Source organism: Mesoplodon mirus (genome assembly GCF_964341445.2).
Source record: "Mesoplodon mirus genome assembly, chromosome: 7".
Lineage (NCBI taxonomy): Eukaryota > Metazoa > Chordata > Mammalia > Artiodactyla > Ziphiidae > Mesoplodon > Mesoplodon mirus.
Window position 1 is genome coordinate 56,474,803 of NC_138983.1, and position 19,712 is coordinate 56,494,514.

The 19,712-nt window shown below is 40.6% G+C and overlaps 1 protein-coding gene across 2 annotated transcripts in view; it reads left to right on the top strand.

Annotated features, from left to right (window-relative positions):
- Positions 1 to 244: 244 nt before the first annotated feature.
- Positions 245 to 19,712, top strand: part of RAB6A (RAB6A, member RAS oncogene family) — an 81,619-nt gene continuing 62,151 nt past the window's right edge. Inside the window, exon 1 of one of the 2 annotated variants that reach the window (XM_082629121.1) lies at positions 245 to 808. In XM_082629121.1, coding sequence (XP_082485247.1) covers positions 739 to 808 — 70 coding nt within the window. In that variant the 5' untranslated portion in view covers positions 245 to 738. The remainder of the gene's footprint in view (positions 809 to 19,712) is intronic. The other variant, XM_082629120.1, reaches the window with a different exon arrangement.

Genomic DNA, 19,712 nt, shown 5'->3' on the forward strand with positions numbered 1-19,712 from the left:
ACATCTCTGCCCGCCCTTAACCTCTTCCGATTGGCTCATCCCGTAAGTGACATAAGTGCTCCTTATTCTACCCCGTCAGCTCCCCCAGGCTCCACCCCACCATCTCCCGGCTTCTCCCGACGCGAGGGGAAACCTAACCTCCCCACGTCTTCTCTGCCTGGGCGGAGCCGGGAAAGCAGGCTAAACCAGGAAGGCGCTGGCTGTGGCGCGCACGCGCGCGCGCTCACGCACGCACGCACGCACGCCGTGTCTGGCTGGGCGGCAGGCTCGCGCCCGGGCTCGCCCCGTGCCGCGCCGCGCCACAGGCTCGCGCACTCAGCAGGTTGGGCTGCAGTGGCGGCAGCTGTGGAGCTGGGACGCTGCGTGTGAGAGGTCCCAGACGCGTCTGCGGCTCCGGCTCCGCCACCCTCGCCTCAGTCTCGGTGCCGGGTGCTGAGAAGGGAACAGCTCTAGCCTCGGGACCCCCGAGCACACTGCTGGCTGCTTCCGACACCGCCCTCCTTCCTTTCCCAGCCGCGGGCCTCGCTCGGTGCTAGGTGACTCCGAGGAGAGGCGGCGGCGACGGCTGCCTGTCTGTGAGAGGAGCCTTGTTCTCCAGCCTTGCTCCGCTGCCGGGCCCTGCAGGGGCCGAGAGAGCTCGGCGCCGACCCTTCCTCTAGCCTTCCCGTGAACCGGTTGGAGCGGCGTCGGTCTCGGAGGTCTCTGGGCTGAGGCGGCGGCAGCTCCTCCGGCTCCATCATGTCCGCGGGCGGAGACTTCGGGAATCCGCTGAGGAAATTCAAGCTGGTGTTCCTGGGGGAGCAGAGCGGTGAGTGCGCGGCTCCCCCACTCCTGGCAGCTGGAAGTGGCTTCCCCGCACCGCCCCCAGTGCGGCCCTTCCGTCCGCGGACGCTCCCTGCGGGCCTCGCGGTCGCGCTTCCTTCCACCCCCTAGCCCTTGAGCCTGTTCGCCGATCCCTGTTAGTCACGCATTCCTCTTCGCCATGATCTGTCGATCGGATTCTGACCCTTCCGCCCCCCACTCCGCCCGCTTCTTTCCCCGCAGCCCGGCCCTCTCCCGTGGATCTGCCCTCCCCACTCCTCACCCCGCCCAGCCCCAGCCTCCTGTCCATCCCTTTCTTCCTCCGGTCTCCGTCGTCTCACCGACGCCAGCTCCCTTCCTTGAGCCCCACCCTTGTTCCTTGCTCTGATCCCAGTTGCTCAGCTCGATGAGGCCCACCTGGGAAGCCCCACTCCGGGGAACGGGCCCTCTTCAACCTTGTGCCGGGAGGGTGGGATCTGGGCGTTGTTTTCCCCAGAGGCTTGGCCCCGAGAAGTGCGGATATTATGGAAGTGGGGGGGGGGCTCCTAGGAAATTCTTGGATTGTTTTCACCTGAGTGGGGAATGGGTCTGGGTTATAGAGGATATATATCTGAATTGGAGGCGACTTGATGGAATGGTTGGGGAGTGAGGGAGTGGCGGCGGCAGTAGCGGTTTTTGCCCCTTGGGTTAGGCTGTGGCCTGTTGGAAAACCTCGTTTTCTTCTCTTGACTTTCATCCCTGGCGATTCTTTTGGTTGTGTTCATGCTTTTCCAATCTCTGCCAGATGCTATGTCATGATCGTTTTACTTGGAATTTTTCACATCTCACCTCTCCTTTTTCTGCTTCAACACGAAGCGCAGTGTCTGATTCTTCTCACGGTGGTGCAAACAGGAATTACTGGAGAAATGTTAATTATTCCATTTCTTCTTGAGTATTTTCCAATTATATATTCAGGATTCCTTAGGGAGAGAAGACTTTAGAATAACGAACATCTTTGTTTTGTAGGGTTTCCTTCGGGGATAGGGAGTAACAGAGTAGAGAAGGGATAGATTCATCATCCAGTTATCTAGATTCGATTCGAATATGTAATACCATTTTGGCTAAATGATTCTTTTATGGTTAATATTCCATAATATCTAATGAGTGAAATTATTATCTCATTTACTTGGTCAGGCTCCTGCTGTCATTGTACTTTGTGTTGGGTATAAGGTTCTAATTTTCTGATGGTTGTCTCTAAAAATTATTTCTTGTGGTAATTCCAATTTTATGCTGTATTATGCAAACTTCACACTCTGCAGTTTAGAGATTATCATCCTCCATTATTTTTCTCACACTTTTCCTATTTTTAAAATTGAGACATTAAGAGATTAGTTCCTCCCGAGTCATCAGACATTGAGTTACATGATAGGTGTTTCAGGTTAGGCTATAGAAGACATTTATTTCTTTTGATTGGAAAGAAGATAACTGGTATAAATTCAGAGCTCTTATTACTGCTCCGAACTATTTATACTAATTTGTGTGGCGTTAAAGTAGGTTAATAATAGTTGCAAAATTGCTTCCAGTTAGACCTGATAAATTGTTTTTCTCCTTTCATACATAATCTTTTCTCCCTGCCCTCTTACCAGTCTCCTCTTTGCTTTTTTTTGCTATGCAAATATAAACTTGTTTCTTCAAGTGACTTAGTAAGACTTATGAGACTGATCCCTGTCCAGGTATTTTATGACAGTTTCAGGACAGTGACATACATAAAATACAGCCTATTGGTCATTATTGATAAATAGGATCTAAAGTGCCTATTGTGCACTCAGGGATGTTATTGCCTGCCTTACATTGTAATGCAGAGCTATTTAGTTTGCATGAAAAATCCATTACTCTCTGTCCTAGGAAGTTTTTAGTATGAATAGAAATCATAACTTAAGTATCTGCAGGTTTCCTTTGAATTTCTTGGGTATTTATATTCTAATTCACATTGCAGAGTTTTATGGCTTCTCATTTCTTAGTTTCTTCAAGTCTTTACTAACTCCCCTTCCTTCCAGCGTAATTCCTGAAGCCATCTTAGATTTTTTTTAAGTAGACTTGATTTTTTAGAACAGTTTTAGATTTACAGAAAAATTAAGAAGATCATGCAGAGGTTTCCCATATAGCCCCACCCAATATCCTATATTATTAACATATTAGTAAGGTACATTTGTTACCATTAATGAACCAATATTGATACATTATTAACTAAAGTCTATAGTTTATTCAGATTTCCGTAATTTTTATCTTTTTCTGTTTCAGCATTCAGTTCAGGATACCACACTACATTTGGTTGTCCTGTCTCCTTAGGCTCCTCTTAGTTTTTTTAGTATTGTGTTTACATGCTTTTTAACTAGGTGGAACTGTGAGGTTAATAATCTTTTGAGGCTACTACATTGCTAAGTAATACCATCCAGTAGCTTTGGAAAGACGGATCTCTGTTTTCACAGGCAGTGTAGTTTTCTTATGCATTAGCAAAGGTCTGTCAGAGTCAATGTCATCTTTTTTTCTTTTTTTAAATTAATTAATTAATTTATTTTTGGCTGAGTTGGGTCTTTGTTGCTGCACATGGGCTTTCTCTAGTTGTGGTGAGCAGGGGCTACTCTTCATTGTGGTGCGCAGGCTTCTCATTGCAGTGTCTTCTCTTGATGCGGAGCACTGGCTCTAGGCGCGCGGGCTTCAGTAGTTGTGGCTCACGGGCTCTAGAGCACAGGCTAAGTAGTTGTGGTGCATGGGCTTTGTTGCTCCGTGGCATGTGAGATCTTCCCAGACCAGGGCTTGAACCCTTGTCCCCTGCATTGGCAGGCGGATTCTTAACCACTGTGCCACCAGGGAAGCCCAGTCCATGTCATCTTGATTTAACTCTTAATGAATTTTTTATTTTTAGGTTTTAGAATTCCACAATTCAGCTTTCAAAGAATAATCTGTGGCAAAGCCTTGTTTGTTTCCTTAATGGCATTGACCACATTTCTAATTCTTACTTGTGTTTATTTTTGTCTGTTTCCCACAGCAGAATGCAGGTCCCATGAAGATTAAAAATTATTAATTTTTTTGTTCATTGTATCCCTAGTGCCTAGAATAGTGCCAGACTTGTAGTGGGTACTCAGAGTGAATGATGGTAGAATCTAATAGTAACCAAAGCTAGTAGTCATCTCTGTTATGGTGAAGTCTACATTTTTTCCTTGCACATTTAATAGTTTAACAATAACTTTTTATTGGCCCCACATGCAGCTTGTGGGATCTTAGTTCCCCCACTAGGGATTGAACCTGGGCCCCGGCAGTGAAAGCACTGAGTACTAACCACTGGACTGCCAGGGAATTCCCAACAATAACATTTTATACTTACATTATTTGATTGTATATAGGGATAATCCAGATGCTCGAGAGCAGGGATTCCAATAATTTATATATAACCTTTATGGTGTAACTAAAAAAAACCCAGAAAAACAACTGAGCAGAATTTTATACTTTTTTTTTTGAGTTGAACAAAATTAGTTTTGTTAAAGTTATTGTTAAATTATTTGCTATTAGTATAACATCTAAAAGTATGTCAAATGATTATTAAAGACATGTTCATGGAACAGATTTGAAGTTAGGTAGACTTTTATTTAGCTTTTCAAAAACTTAAGGTTCTGGGACCTCCCTGGCGGTCCAGTGGTTACGACTCCACGGTTCCACTGCAGTGGGTACCGGTTCGATCCCTGGTCGGGGAAATAAGATCCTGAATGCTGCATGACACAGCCAAAAAAAATAAGGTTCTGTATTCTATAATGAAGATGAAGTGTTTCAGTATATGAAGCCTCATATTGAATTAATTATATCAGTCTTGGTAATCTTCGTGTGAATTCTTACAGTTTCTTTATATTTCAGTAGTATACATGGTTAAATAAAGCAATGTTGAAATACATAGCTTGAACCTGAAGTTTCTTTGAGGAACCTCTTTTGTTACCACCTTTGGCTATTGTCTTGAAATACAAAGGCAATTTTAGGAATGGTTTAGAGTAGAAGGTAATACTTACAAACAAATGTTATGAGTTACAAATTAGGAAATGTAATTTCAAAAAGAAACACATACCTGGCCTAGTACTACTTATTTTTTCACTTTTTATTACCTTTTTTACATCAGTTCTTTTGAATTATAACATGCTGTGTTGGGAAAAATTGTCTTAATGTCAGAGACTAGGAACACTGAACAGTTTAGATTGGCTAGATCAGTGATCTTAAACTTTTTCTTCTCAAGAGCCTCTCAAGATGTTCTTACAAATTGTTGAGGCTTCTAAAGAGCTGTTATGTGGTTTATATCACTATTTACTGTGTCAAAAGTTAACTGAGAAAATTGTTTAATATTTAATTCATTTTAAAAGAATAGTGTTAAATCCATTACATGTTGACATAATTTTAATGAAAGAGAACTATTTTTCAAACAATAATTTAGTGAGGGAGTGGCATTGTTTTACATATTTGCAAATCTCTGTAATGTCTGATGTATTAAAAGTCATCTGCTTCTCACAGCTGCTTCTGCATTCAGTCTCTTGTAATATCCCACATCACATAGGCTCTGGAAACTCCACTATATACTCATGAGAGAACAAAAGTGAAAAAAACCAAATAACATCTTGTTATTATGAAAGTGGTTTTGACCTTCAGGAGAGTAGTGGCCCAGCCAAAGGGTCCTGGGGATCCTGGGAGTTGGTGGGCTGCGTTTTGAGATCTGCTAGTTTCTAGATGATATTAAGCCATTTGTATCTTGTAGCTTCATATTGCATTTATTTATTTATTTTTAACATTTATTTATTATTTTTGGCTGCGTTGGGTTAGTTGCGGTGCTCGGGCTCTTCATTGTGGTGCATGGGCTTAGTTGCCTGTGGGATCTTAGTTCCCCAACCGGGGTTTGAACCCACGTCCCCAGCATTGGAAGGTGGATTCTTAACCACTGGACCACCAGGGAAGTCCCCATATTGCATTTAGAACAGTCAAAAGGAGTTTTTTCCATATCTTGTTTTGAAGTCTTAAAACTAATCAGTACAGCTAGTGATTACGAGCACAGAGTCTGGGTTTTATATTTTAGCCCTGCTCACTGACCTTGGGCAGATTATTGACTTCTTTATGCTTTAACTTCCTTATCTATAAAATGAAGATAATAGGACCTATCATACAGCATTATTGTGAAGATTAAATTAGTTAATAAGTGTAAAGCATTTAGAAGAGTGCCTGGCACATGTTTACTGAAAACTGCTACTCTGTCAATTATCAATAGTTTGATAGAGCCTACTCTTAAGAAATATACATTTCATCATGGAAGAAACATATAATACCTAATACAATATAGTGCAATGAGTGCAGCTGCTTTGAAAAGTAGAGTTAAAAGATACAGAGAAGTGACAGGGGAGCATGGAGTTTCAGGGAAGGTATTGATACATTATAAATATGACTGACTAAAAGTTTAAGGATCTTCTAGTTGAAATTGTTGAATTAGAGCATTCCAAAGTTGGAGGAGACTTGGAGAAGTCACCCAATCCATTTCTCGTAGGGCTTTAAACTGGATTGCTATTTTTGCCCTCTAACTTTATTTTATTTATTTATTTATTTATTTGCTGTACACGGGCCTCTCACTGTTGTGGCCTCTCCCGTTGCGGAGCACAGGCTCCGGACGCGCAGGCTCAGCGGCCATGGCTCACGGGCCCAGCCGTTCCGCGGCATGTGGGATCTTCCCGGACCGGGGCACGAACCTGTGTCCCCTGCATTGGCAGGCGGACTCTCAACCACTGCGCCACCAGGGAAGCCCTAACTTCATTTTTAACAGTTAACACAATCACGTAGTTCATAAATCAAAATTATGTAAAACGATGTACTTTCAGAAAACTTACTGCTACCCCTGTTCCTGTGACCTCATTCCCCACCCCCTCCTCTATTAGTAATTATATATATATATATACTATTTTCTTATGTATATTCTGGGATTTCTTTATGCAGACACAAGCAAATATGAATTAAATTTTTTATTCTTCCTTACATACGAGGTATCAGATTTTATTCTGCATCTTGCTTTTTTTCACTTAACAATAATTCCTAGAGATGTTTTCACATTAGTACTTAGAGTACTTTCCCATTCTGTTGTTTTGTTTCTAAATACAATTTTTTTGATTTAGGATAGTTTTAGATATACAGAAAAATTGCAGAGATAATATGGAATTCCTGTATACTCTACACCAGTTTCCTCTGTAATTAACAGCTCATGTGTACATTTTCCACAACTAATGTACCAATATTGATACATTATTAACCAAAGACCATATTTTATTTTGATTTCTTTAGTTTTTTTCCTAATGTCTTTTTTCTGTTCCAGGATCCCATCTAGGATACTACATTTGATTTAGTTGTTAGATCTCCTTAGGCTGTTCTTGTCTGTGACAGTTAAACTGGACCACTCTTTTTTTTTTTGCGATACGCGGGCCTCTCACTGTTGTGTGGCCTCTCCCGTTGCGGAGCACAGGCTCTGGACACGCAGGCTCAGCGGCCATGGCTCATGGGCCCAGCCGCTCCGCGGCATGTGGGATCTTCCTGGACCGGGGCACGAACCCGTATCCCCTGCATCGGCAGGCAGACTCTCAACCACTGCGCCACCAGGGAAGCCCTGGACCACTCTTAAGTTACTTCACTCTAAGAGATCTCCAGGAGAACATATTTTGTAATTTTTAGTATTAAACTTCCCTGTTCTGAAATTCTCAAATCTATTCCCTTACTATTGTAGTTAAGTTTTTTCTTCTTAGGGAGGCACTATATAGTGATAAAGACAGCTCTAGAGACAGTTATACTTTGGTTCTAATCTTGAACCCCGTGTTTACAGTGTGATCTTGGACAGTTTATTTAACCTTTCTAAATTCTTTTCATTTCTGATATGCAGTACTAACCTGGCAGTGTTGTTTTCCCCATCCTCTAAATATAGATACTATACATTTTGGTTAGATCAGTATTTAATCTTCACATTATTGTTAATAGGTAATGGTATTCACAGCTGAGCTGTGTAGTATACTGATTACTTGTACTATATTCCGCATTTTTTTTTGTTTTCGTTTGTGTCACTATTTGACTTGCTTTTTTCTTAATTATCCCCAAACTCTTTACCAGTAGCGTAGATCTCAGTTGTTTGAATGCATCAGGTTTGCCTGGGACATCTCTCCCAGAACCTTCTGACCTCTTCTAATTTATACTATTGTATAATAGTTACCCTCCAGAATTGATGTACAACTGTCAACGTGTCATCTCCTTTACTTTCATTTTGAGGATTTCCTTCTCTCTTGTGTTGGATGGATCCCTTGTTTCTCAGATTACTTTTTTCTTCTTTGTTTTACTCATTACGTTGAATGTATCCACCAGTAGGTAGCTTCCTAATAAAGGGAACATGGGAGGAAGTTTTTTGAGACCTTGTATGTCTGAAAATGTGTTTGTACAACCTTTACACTGAAGTTTGGTGGAGTTTAGAAATTTGGGTTGGATATATTCTTCCTTTAGAAATTTGAAGACAAATATATTGCCTTGTAGAGTCTAGTATTGCCATTATGACTCTTGGTATTTTGATTTTTCATAATGATGTGTTTATTTTCATTTTATGTGCTGAGTAATAGGTATAAATATTTTCAAACTGGAAACTTAAGTTTATTTCAGGAAATTTTCTTGACTTAACTAGTATGATATTCTCCTCTCCATTTTCAGTTCTCTCTGGACTTCTTATTAGACCTCCTGGATTGATCCTCTAGTTGTATCTTATCTTGCCCCTTTTTCATTTATTTGTTTCTGTTTTAATTCTTAAAAAATTTTCTCAACTTTCTTTTACCCTATTACATTTTATTTCTGCTATCGTTTTAATTTCAAAGAGCTCTTTGTTTTCTGATTGTTTCTGTCTGTAACATCTTTTTGATTCTAGTATCTTCTTTTGTTAAAAATTTTTTTAAATTGAAGTATAGTTGATTTTCAACATTGTGTTAATTTCTGCTGTATCTCTTGTCATTTTGAGGATATTAAAGAGATATATGGCCTTCTTTTCAATACTCAGTTTTTTATAAATTGCTTTTCACTTATGTTTATTCTAGTTTCTCTATTTCTTGTTTGATGTGGTCCTCAAAGAACTAGTATTCTTGACTGTCTCCTTTTAAGAGTTGAGCACTAAAAATTTGATTTTAAGCTCTATTGTGGGTTTATTGGGCTTCTCTGTAGGACAATCTGGCTGAGTTCTTTTTGGGGGAAGAAGTCTGATGTTAGCTCTTTTAAGTCTTTTTGCCAGTCACATTTCTTTTTTTAAAATTAATTAATTTTAATTTTTGGCTGCTTTGGGTCTTTGTTGCTGTACGCAGGCTTTCTCTAGTTGCAGGGAGTGGGGGCTACTCTTTGTTGCAGTGTGCGGGTTTCTCATTGCGGTGGCTTCTCTTGTTGCAGAGCACGGGCTCTAGGCGCGTGGGCTTCAGTAGTTGTAGCACGCAGGCTTCAGTAGTTGTGGCTTGCAGGCTCTAGAGCTCAGGCTCAGGAGTTGTGGCGCAGGGGCTTAGTTGCTCCGCGGCATGTAGGATCTTCCCAGACCAGGGCTTGAACCCATGTGCCCTGCATTGGCAGGCGGATTCTTTGTTTTGTTTTGTTTTTTTGTTTTTTTTAGCGGTACACGGGCCTCTCACTGTTGTGACCTCTCGCGTTGCGGAGCACAGGCTCCGGACGCACAGGCTCCGGACGCGCAGGCTCAGCGGCCATGGCTCACGGGCCCAGCCGCTCCGCGGCATGTGGGATCTTCCCGGACCGGGGCACGAACCCGTGTAGGCGGACTCTCAACCACTGTGCCACCAGGGAAGCCCGGCAGGCGGATTCTTAACCACTGCACCACCAGGGAAGTCCCGCCAGTCACATTTCTTAAAGAAGAGTTGTCCAGTGTCCTGCTGGAGAGGATAAGATTGGTTGCCAGCTTTCTTGGAGCTGAATGGAGACAGGGTTTGAAGATAACATTAGAGTATATGAATTTAATTTACTTTGTTTTTAATACTGTTTGTACTTCAGCCTTCTCTTAAATCTTGTATTCACCAGTCCAGAAACCCTCTATTTTCCTTTCTCATAGCATAATCTATAATCTTCTGATGAAGCGGGAGAGGAACCTGGCTGTGTGGAATAGAGGAGGGGATGTGAGGGTGTCAGTCTCCCTTTTAAACAGATTTTCATCCATTCCTTTCATTTTTTTTTTTTTTTTTTTTTTTTTTTTTTTTTCGGTATGCGGGCCTCTCACTGTTGTGGCCTCTCCCGTTGCGGAGCACAGGCTCCGGATGCGCAGGCCCAGCGGCCATGGCTCACGGGCCCAGCCGCTCCGCGGCATATGGGATCCTCCCAGACCGGGGCACGAACCCGTATCCCCTGCATCGGCAGGCGGACTCTCAACCACTGCGCCACCAGGGAGGCCCCATTCCTTTCATTTTGAGCACCATCTTTACCCTTATTTCTAGATGTACTTGGTACCTACATTGGGGGGGTTCTCTGGCACAAATTAGATTGTTTCTCAGCTTTCCCCATTGTCAGTTTAAAATTGATCTTTATAGAATCTATTAGATCAGGTACCACTTTGCATTTGCTTTCTAGCTTCTAACTGATTTTCTGAGAATCAACACATTTCAACATTTAGAGTTGCTTAGGGTTTTCAGTTTCTGTTCTTTATTTTTCTCTTTTTTTAAAAATAAATTTATTTTTGTCTGCATTGGGTCTCCGTTGCTGCATGAGGGCGTTCTCTAGTTGCGGCGAGCGGGGGCTACTCATCGTTGTGGTGCACGTGCTTCTCATTGCAGTGGCTTCTCTTGTTGCAGAGCACGGGCTCTAGGTGCGTGGGCTTCAGTAGTTGTGGCACGCGGGCTCAGTAGTTGTGGCTTGCGGGCTCTAGAGCACAGGCTCAGTAGTTGTAGCGCACGGGCTGAGTTGCTCCACGGCACGTGGGATCTTCCTGGACCAGGGCTCGAACCCGTGTCCCCTGCATTGGCAGGCGGATTCTTAACTGCTGCACCACCAGGGAAGTCCCTCCTCTTCTTTTTTAAAAGTACATTTTATAAAATTAAAACCAACTCATTTATATCCATGTTTATAGCAGCATTATTCACAGTAGCCAAAAGGTAGAAGCAATCCAAGTGTTCACATGGTACTGTGTATACATACAATGAAATATTCAGCCTTATAAAGGAAGAAAATTCTGACACATGCTTTAACATGGATGAACCTTGATGATGTTATGCTAAGTGAAATAAGCCAATCACAAAAGGACAAATACTGTATAATTTTTTAAATTAACTGATAATAAGCATTACTGTTATCTCAACCTGCCATTGTGAGATTGCATAAAACCTTGCCCAGACACCCCGCATAGACGTCTCTTTGAGATGAAGTCCAAGCTCTTCTGCCCTAGTTAGACCCTTTCAGAGTCTGGATTCTACCTTCCTATCTCTAACCTTATTGCTAGAACTCATCTTTACCTATTACTGTTAGACAGGTTTTTGTTTTTGTTTTTTTTTAAGTTAAAAAATCATCATCAAGGTGTTACGTGCTGTACAGAACACACATCTTTGCATTTTAAGTTTTCTGTTCTAAGAATCATAGAATCTTATAGGTCATTTATCTATTTAACAGATGTCCACTGTGTGCCAACCATAGAGCTAGGTCCCGGGGGATGTAGTTTTTAACAGATCAGGTATAATCTCTGTTCTCTTCTTGTTTATGGTCTAGCAGGGAGCAGTAAAGTAGATTTAAATCTTTATATTTGTACCTTCCAACCTCTGTTCTTGGACCTCCCCTCCAATCCATCCTCCACATTGATATCAGAGTGAACTTTATAAAAATGTAAATCAGAGTAACTTCTTACTAAAAACAAAAACATTTTGACTGTGCTTAATGCCACAGAATAGTACACTTAAAAATGGTTAAAATGGTAAATCTTATAGTATAGTTTATCACAATAAAATTTTTTTAAAATTGTAATAACTCAAAAAAAACCCACCTTTGTAGTTTTTTGTTTTTTGGGTTTTTTTGCTTTTGTTTAAATCACTCTTAGAATAAGGTCTAAAATCTTTCCAAATGATCTACATTGCTCACACTGAATATTTTGGCTCCTCCCCATCCGTCCATTCTTGAGCATATCTCCCACCATCTCTCTCTGTTTCAGCCATACTGACCTTTTTTAAGTTATAACTCTTAACCGATCTCCATCTTGTGATATATTCCCTCTTCCCCTTTGTCAGATTAACTCCAGTTTATCCTTTAGCTTCAAGAAATTTCTTCAAGCCTTTGCTGACTTCCTCAGAGTAGTTTATTTTCCCATCCTTTATAGACTGTCAACACTGTCCTTCTCCTTGCTGCCTTTAATACAACTGTAATTATTTGTCTGTTAAAATTTCTGTTTTCCATTTGTTCTGTAAGTTCCACAGAGGTAGCGTTCATGAATTTATTGTTCATTGCTGTATTCTAAGCACATTGCATAGTGTTTGGCATATAGCGGGAGCTCACTAAATATTTTCAAATAAGTGAATGATTTATGATTTTTACCATACTTAGTTTCAGGCTTTGAGGTAGGTTGCTACCTCAAAAATACACATAAAAGAGGATAATTAAAAGAAAAACAGAATAAGACATAAAAACCTAACGTAGGAGGAGAAAGGTTTGATATGCCAAGTATCTGGTATGAATCTGAAGAGTCAGTGGCTCAAGATGAGGAAAATGATGACTCGGAAAAGGCTATTGGATTTATCAAGAACTAATTGATAATTTTTAAAAAGTGGTCTCAGTAGAGTTTTGGAGAGTCAAGAAGTCAGTCGTTGTAAATGGCATATTTGAAGAGTGAGTTTGTGATTTAACCAAATACGTTTCTGGGTTCTTAAAGTATTATTTAACCCCTTTATTATGGGAAAATTTAAACATATAAAAAGGTACAGAGAATAGTGTCATGAACCCCCATAAACTCGTAGTCAGCTTCAACAATTATCCCCCCTGCCCCCACATACCAGAGTGAGTTGAAGAAAATCCCGTATATCCTATCCTATCGTTGCAAATATTTTGGTATGATTGCTAAAAGATGAGAACTTTCTTATTGGTATATTCTTGACATTCATGGATATAGTTGCCCACAGAGGTCTTTATTTTTGGGATACTTTGCATTACATGCTTTGAGACTTAACATTTTAGGATCTTTAAATCTTTGCTATCCAATTGAACTTTCTGTGATGGAGGAATTGTCCCATATTTGTGCTGTTTAATATGGCGGTGGCTACAGTGACTAAGAACTGATTTCAAAATTTTACTTCACTTTAATTTCAGTTGTCTCATGTGGCTAATTAACCCTTTATCTGGCTTTAACCCTCCTCTTAAAACTGAAGGATATCCCTTTCAGAAATCTGTGCATGTGTACTTTAAATTATCTACATAATCAAGGTGAGTTAAGTTGATTATAATAGGGAAATAGAAGGCTTCCCTGGTGGTGCAGTGGTTAAGAATCCGCCTGCCGATGCAGGGTACACGGGTTCGTGCCCCGGTCCGGGAAGATCCCACATGCTGCGGAGCGGCTAGGCCCGTAAGCCACGGCCGCTGAGCCTGCGCGTCCGGAGCCTGTGCTCCGCAACGGGAGAGGCCACAACAGTGAGAGGCCCGCGTATCGCAAAAAAAAAAAATAGGGAAATAGAGAATGTGATGACTCATGAATTTAGACAGATTTTAGGCCACCTCTGGACTAAAGATATTTTGATCTGTAGTACTAAAGGCTGCATAAAATCCATTCTTAGATCTTTTAAATCTCTGTCCTTGGTGTCTAGCATAATGTCCTTCATACAGGCAACCATAAAATATTGAATCTGTCCAGTCATTAGGAATCTGAGTAAACAGGTCTTTCTTTCTTCTTTAAGCAGGTGGGGGAAGCACCAACATATTGACATTAAGTAAATAGGACAAAACTAGATGGCTGTTGAAGTTAATAATTTGCAAACCTTTTTTTTTTTTTTTTTTTTTTTTTTTGCGGTACGTGGGCCTCTCACTGTTGTGGCCTCTCCCGTTGCGGAGCACAGGCTCCGGATGCGCAGGCTCAGCGGCCATGGCTCACGGGCCCAGCCGCTCCGCGGCATATGGGATCCTCTCGGACCAGGGCACGAACCCGTATCCCCTGCATCGGCAGGCGGACTCTCAACCACTGCACCACCAGGGAGGCCCTGCAAACCTTTTATGTTTGTTTATCAAGTTGTTTAATATGGAATGTTTCTTTCCTTTGGCCTGTGAAACTTCTATAGTTAATGTGATATGGGGGAAAAGTTGTGGGGCAGGAGTTAGGGATACTGAACTGTGGTCTTTGCTCCGTGACCTTATACATTATGAGCTCTTAAAGCATTCATTTTAACCTCTCTAGGTAAAATGAGGAGAATCTACCCAAATAACATGGCCTGCATAGATGGTCCTCTGTAGGCTCCACCCAGGGACTTACTGTCAGCACTCTCTCATATATTCCTACCTATTTAATGCTCTCAGAGCTTTCAGAAATTGAAAGTAGTTCCTCTTCACAGAAAGACTGAGTACGTTTAGTTTTATTTAAAAAATTTTTTATTTTATTTATTTATTTTTGGCTGTGTTGGGTCTTCATCGCTGCTCACGGGCTTTCTCTAGTTGCAGTGAGCGGGGGCTACTCTTCATTGCGGTGCACGGCCTTCTCATTGTGGTGGCTTCTGTTGTTGCAGAGCACAGGCTCTACGCACGTGGGCTTCAGTAGTTGTGGCACAAGGGCTCAGTAGTTGTGGCTCACGGGCTCTAGAGCACAGGCTCAGTAGTTGTGGCGCACGGGCTTAGTTAGTTGCTCCGTGGCATGTGGGATCTTCCCAGACCAGGGATCGAACCCGTGTCCCCTGCATTGGCAGGTGGATTCTTAACCAGTGCACTACCAGAGAAGCCCCCCCATTTTTAAAAAAAAATTATTTATTTCATTTATTTATTTTTGGCTGCATTGGAACGTTTAGTTTTAAATAAAGCATTCCTTTTGTTCTTTCAAAATTCTTTAGTTGAACTTTCCTCTCCAAAATATTGTACATTTGTTTTCAAAATCTCTGATACTGCAATAATTAGTCTTCTATGTAAAAACAATCTAAATAGTTTTTTCAACCTCAGTCTGATTGATATTATTCTAAATACTGTGATGATTTATTTTTATTTTTCAGAATTTTTTCATTTGTGCCTGGTTATGGCTTGAAGTGTGTTCTTCCCAAATTCGTATGTTGAAGTTTAACCTCTAGTACCTCAGATGCAACTGGTTAAGGTGAGGTCCTCCTGGGGTAGGATGGGCCGCTATACAGTATGACTTGTGTCCTTATAAAAAGGGGAAATTTGGACACAGATATACACAGAGAGAATGCCATCTGAAGGTGAAGGCAGAGATCAGGGTGATGCTTCTGTACACCAAGGGATGCCAAGGACTGCCAGCAAACCACCAGAAGCTAGGGAAGAGGCTTGGAACAGATTCTTTTCACAGCCCTCAGAAGGAACTGACTCTGCCAACACCTTGATTTTGGATTTGTAGCCTCCAGAACTGTGAGACAATAAATATCTGTTGTTTAAACCAGTTTGTGGTACTTTGTTATAGCAGCCCTAGCAAACTAATACAGTGCTTAATATCGCTTTGCAACCAAATACAGAAATATAGCACCTCCTGACAGCTGTAATGGTTAATGTGTATTTCCTGTCAAACTATCAATACTAAATATCAACTGACATTTGATTACTTACTACAGATCAGACCCTGTTGTAAATACTTTACAGTCTTAACTAGTTTAACCCTTAAAACCAACTCCGTGAGATCTTTGGAGAAGTGGTTGGTTTCAGGGCTGGGGCAGGGAAAATACAAAATAAGCTGGAGAGTATTCTGGTGCCAGAAAATAAGGAAGTGTTTATGAAAGGATGGGGACATGTTGAAAGGGCACAGGAGCCAATGTGAAAGAGCGCCCAATAGGGAAAGCTGGAAATTTTTGAGCAACAAAATAAATAATGGTGATATTGGACTATAACCCACATAATTAAGATATTTATGAATACTTATTTAAATAAATAAATAGATAAGAAAGGACTGCTCTTATAGTAGATAGAATGAGGGAAATAGAAAATCACCATTGGAATACCACAGTGCTAATTGCTACAGGCAAGATCCATTTGATGAATGCTAAAATTAGAGGGCGAAATTTTGCAAAGGCAGGATATTTGAATAATCTCAAAGTATCTTCCTCAAGATATTTATTATTTACGAGGGGAAAAACAGTAACTTATGGTAGAGAAACTCTGTGGAGATTGCCATAATCAAGCCATCAAGGTTAACATCACTAGGAATAAGACATTACTATGACATCATGTATTTCTTTTATGATGCACTGAGAAAGGCACATCAGTTCTGTGGTGGTCTTGTCAAAAATGTATGACCTCATTCTAATGAGAAAACATAAGACAAATCTAAATTGAGGGACATTACACAAAATAACTGACCAGTTTGCTTTACAAGTGTCAAGGTCATAAAAACAGGAAAGACAGGAAATGTCACCGATGAGAGGAGACTAAGGTTTGTAACTTTTCTGTAAAATAAAAAGTTGACATAGAAAACAAACTTATGGTTACCAAGGGGGATAGGTGGGGAGGGATCAATTAGGAGTTTGGGAATAGCAGACACAGACTACTATATATAAAATAGATAAACAACAAGGTCCTACGGTATAGCACAGGGAACTATATTCAATATCTTGTAATAAGCTATAATGGAAAAGAATATAACAACAACAAAATAAATAAATATATATATATATTAAAAAGACAGTCACTTTGCTGTATACCAGAAACTAACACAACATTGAAATCAAATATATTTCAATGAAAAAAAGTTGAAATATTTCTATAAGATAGGTACTACTGTTATTCTTATTTTACCATGAGGAAATTCAGGCACAGATAGGTTAAATAACTTGTCTCAGTAGTATATACAGTTAGTAACTGGCCAAACTTGGGTTTCAGCTCAACAGCCTGGTTCTAGAGCTCCACTACTAAGACACTAAACTATACAACCTTTCCTTGATAAATTTTGTATAGGTAGAAGGTGTGCAGAAAGTACAGGATACTTTGGTGTTCCCAGAACCATAAGAGTGAAAAAACTGTAATCATCTCTGGAAAGTTGAGCTACATGAACTAAATGTTAGATAAGATTAAGTGTTTTTTCTCAGGTATTTTGCTGTACTGGACTTCTGTAATTTATATGACAAAATTCTTAATACATGTAACTTACAGTTAAGTAGAGAGTAAGGTAAACAAATTAGTTTTAAAATTCAGTGGCTTTGAGGACTTCCCTGGTGGCTCAGTGGTTAAGAATCCACCTACCAATGCAGGGGCACAGGTTCGATCCCTGGTCCAGGAAGATCCCACATGCCGTGGAGCAGCTAAGCCTGTGCGCCACAGCTACTGAGCCTGCGCTCTAGAGCCTGTGAGCCACAACTACTGAGCCCGTGTGCCACAACTTCAGAAGCCCGCGCTCCTAGAGCCCGTGCTCTGCAACAAGAGAAGCCACCACAATGAGAAACCCGCACACCACAACGAAGAGTAGCCCTTGCTCGCCACAACTAGAGAAAAGCTGTGTGCAGCAACGAAGACCCTATGCAGCCAAAAATAAATAAATTAATTACAAAAAAGAAAGTTTAAAACTTCAGTGGCTTTGATAAAATTTGCTTTGTTGATTGTGTTACTGACTGACACTGAATAAGAAGTAATAAGAATCACTTCACATGTTGCTTATACACAAGGAAAATCATAGGTTTGTTTAATCATGGAATTAAAATGTGACATTCAAATGAGAATTGTCCAGTCACATCAAGAAGGCAAAAGTACAACTGAAAAAAGTCTTTGTATTTGTAATATCTTACAGAAAAGATAATAGCTTGTTAACTTGCAATTCTAAGATCTGAACAATAAGAGAGGCTTAAGCTGAAACATAGTCAATTTTTTTAAATATCTTTATTGGAGTATAATTGCTTTACAATGGTGTGTTAGTTTCTGCTGTATAACAAAGTGAATCAGCTATACGTATACATATATCCCCATATCTCCTCCCTCTTGCGTCTCCCTCCCACCCTCCCTATCCCATCCCTCTAGATGGACACAAAGCACTGAGCTGATCTCCCTGTGCTATGAAACATAGTGAATTTAAGTCATATATATGGAAGAATCTCCTGACTGAAAAGGTTGTAGAAATATTAAGAGTGGGTTATGAAATCACCTGGAGATATTTCCTTTTTTAAACAGAGAAATGATTTCTTGGAAGAGCTAGGCATACTCAGACAGAACCAGGAGTATACCTACAATACTTAACAGATTTCTATTTTGTGTTGTATAGAACCATATTTGTTGATAACTAAATATTCTTGTTAGTTTTAGTTGGTCTTCCTTGCCTCAATATATGCTTTCTTTTATCAGAACTTCTTGATGACTGACTGAATAAATTTATATAATACAGAATAAACTATATGGCATGGGTTGGGAGTGGGATAGGAAGAAAAGTATTAGAACATAATGCTGTATGAAGTTTGGTGTGTATGGTGACACAGGAGTATTAAGTACAAATGTTATAATATTGTTGGAAGAAAAATGAATAGCCACAGTGTTCAGGATAAGATTAGTTAGGCTTTGATTGAAATGGTCATTTAAATTGCCTTTATATAGGAGGATATAAAGAATGTACTATTAGGGATTTTGAAAACTATTTTGGAGAAATAAGCTTAGCTGAAGAGATTTGAATGAATACAGAAGAAATGCAAATACAGAAGGAATGCTGTTTTAAAATTAGATATGTCTAATCTTTCTATGAAAAGGAGCTATTTTAATTTCCAGAAACTAAATAGCTTCCAGAAGCTATTGATCATAAATGGGTAGGAATATCTGAAAGGGTGCTAAAATATGTCTTTGGACAATGTAAAAGAGCCACCTAAGTGGACTATAAGTGGACTATACTCTTTCTCTGGAGTTTTGGGTTACCCTCAATACAAGGAAGATATAACAACTTGAATGCTGACCAGGTGAGAGAGACATTGAGATCCTGATCTAGTATTTGGAGATTGTCTTTTTTTTTTAAATTCATGGATGCATGCATGCATGTATGCTGTGGGTCTTAGTTGCGGCCTGTGGGATCTTTTTTTTTTTTTTTTTTAGTTGTGGCATGTGGACTTTGCGGCACACATGCGGGATCTAGTTCCCCAACCAGGGATCGAACCCTGGCCCCCTGCATTGGGAGTGCAAAGTCTTACTCACTGGACCACCAGGGAAGTCCCTGGGGATTCAGTCTTTAAAACAAAACAGGGCTTCCCTGGTGGTGCAGTGGTTGAGAGTCCGCCTGCCGATACAGGGGACACGGGTTTGTGCCCCGGTCCGGGAAGATCCCACATGCTGCGGAGTGGCTGGGCCCGTGAGCCATGGCCGCTGAGCCTGCGGGTCTGGAGCCTGTGCTCCACAACGGGAGAGGCCACAACAATGAGAGGCCCGCGTACCGCAAAACCCAAAAAACAAAAAACTACCTTGAACTAAAATATTAAAGAATTTATCCTCTATACCTAAATGATACATACTTGTATTGTAAGGTATATGTATTGACAGTTTTAAACCCAATGAGAGCAAAGACTTTATTTATTGTAATTTTTTAAAAAATTGGTATGCTGGAAAAATGTGTGTTTTACTAGAGTTGAAGGGAGGGTATTTTCGAGCTTTGTTTTTCTTTCTTGGGTTTTTAGTTTTGATTACTTCATTATTATTGAGCAATGTTTTTCCAGAGTCAAAACTTATTTGCTTAACTTTTGCTGTAGAAAAGTTAAGGTGCATATTAAAGAAACTACACTCACAGT